This window comes from Penaeus monodon, chromosome 28 (genome assembly GCF_015228065.2).
Source record: "Penaeus monodon isolate SGIC_2016 chromosome 28, NSTDA_Pmon_1, whole genome shotgun sequence".
NCBI classification, from domain to species: Eukaryota; Metazoa; Arthropoda; class Malacostraca; order Decapoda; family Penaeidae; genus Penaeus; species Penaeus monodon.
This window is the reverse complement of record NC_051413.1, coordinates 34,609,163-34,609,661: the sequence shown is the minus strand read 5'-3', so window position 1 is coordinate 34,609,661 and position 499 is coordinate 34,609,163. Positions and strand designations below refer to the sequence as shown.

The following is a 499-nucleotide window of genomic DNA, read 5'->3' as shown; positions in this document are numbered from 1 at the left end:
GAGAAACAGATACAAAATGAAAGATAAAACCAGCGATCACTGACTTCTCTCTCATCCAGACTTAGAAAGAAAAAGTGATAAGAGTGATAGCAAGAGAGACTATATTATGCCCACTCCATTCATCTGCCTAACAATCTCCTCCTGACCTTCACCACCTGCAGACCTCCTCTTGGCTCCACAATCACCCTCCCAGCCTGGGATGCGTAGATGTACTTGTTGAATATGTAAGTTCCCTCCCCTGCCACATGACTACTTGTTGCTTCGCATATTCTCTGGCCAGGAAGGGTGACGATGTGTCCATTTCCTTCCTTCATCTTCTGCAATAGAGGAGATGATATCAATATTGCATAAACATATGGAATAAACATAGGATTATAAACAACTACTAGTTGTCCACAAAAGAATCAGGAAGAATTGTAAGATTTTAAATGACAGAGAAGTGCAGGCTTAAACATCAACAAACTGTTATCAGTACCAAAGTATTAATTTGTAACTGTAC

General features: G+C 40.1%; 1 protein-coding gene across 1 annotated transcript in view; it reads right to left on the bottom strand.

Annotated features, from left to right (window-relative positions):
- The window catches only part of LOC119590999 (exosome complex component CSL4-like), a gene marked incomplete at its 3' end in the record, with an annotated part of 3,038 nt that overhangs the window by 1,139 nt on the left and 1,400 nt on the right, over positions 1-499 (bottom strand). The window contains 1 exon segment of the mRNA XM_037939731.1: positions 147-317. Within this exon segment, the coding sequence (XP_037795659.1) occupies positions 147-314 (168 nt within the window).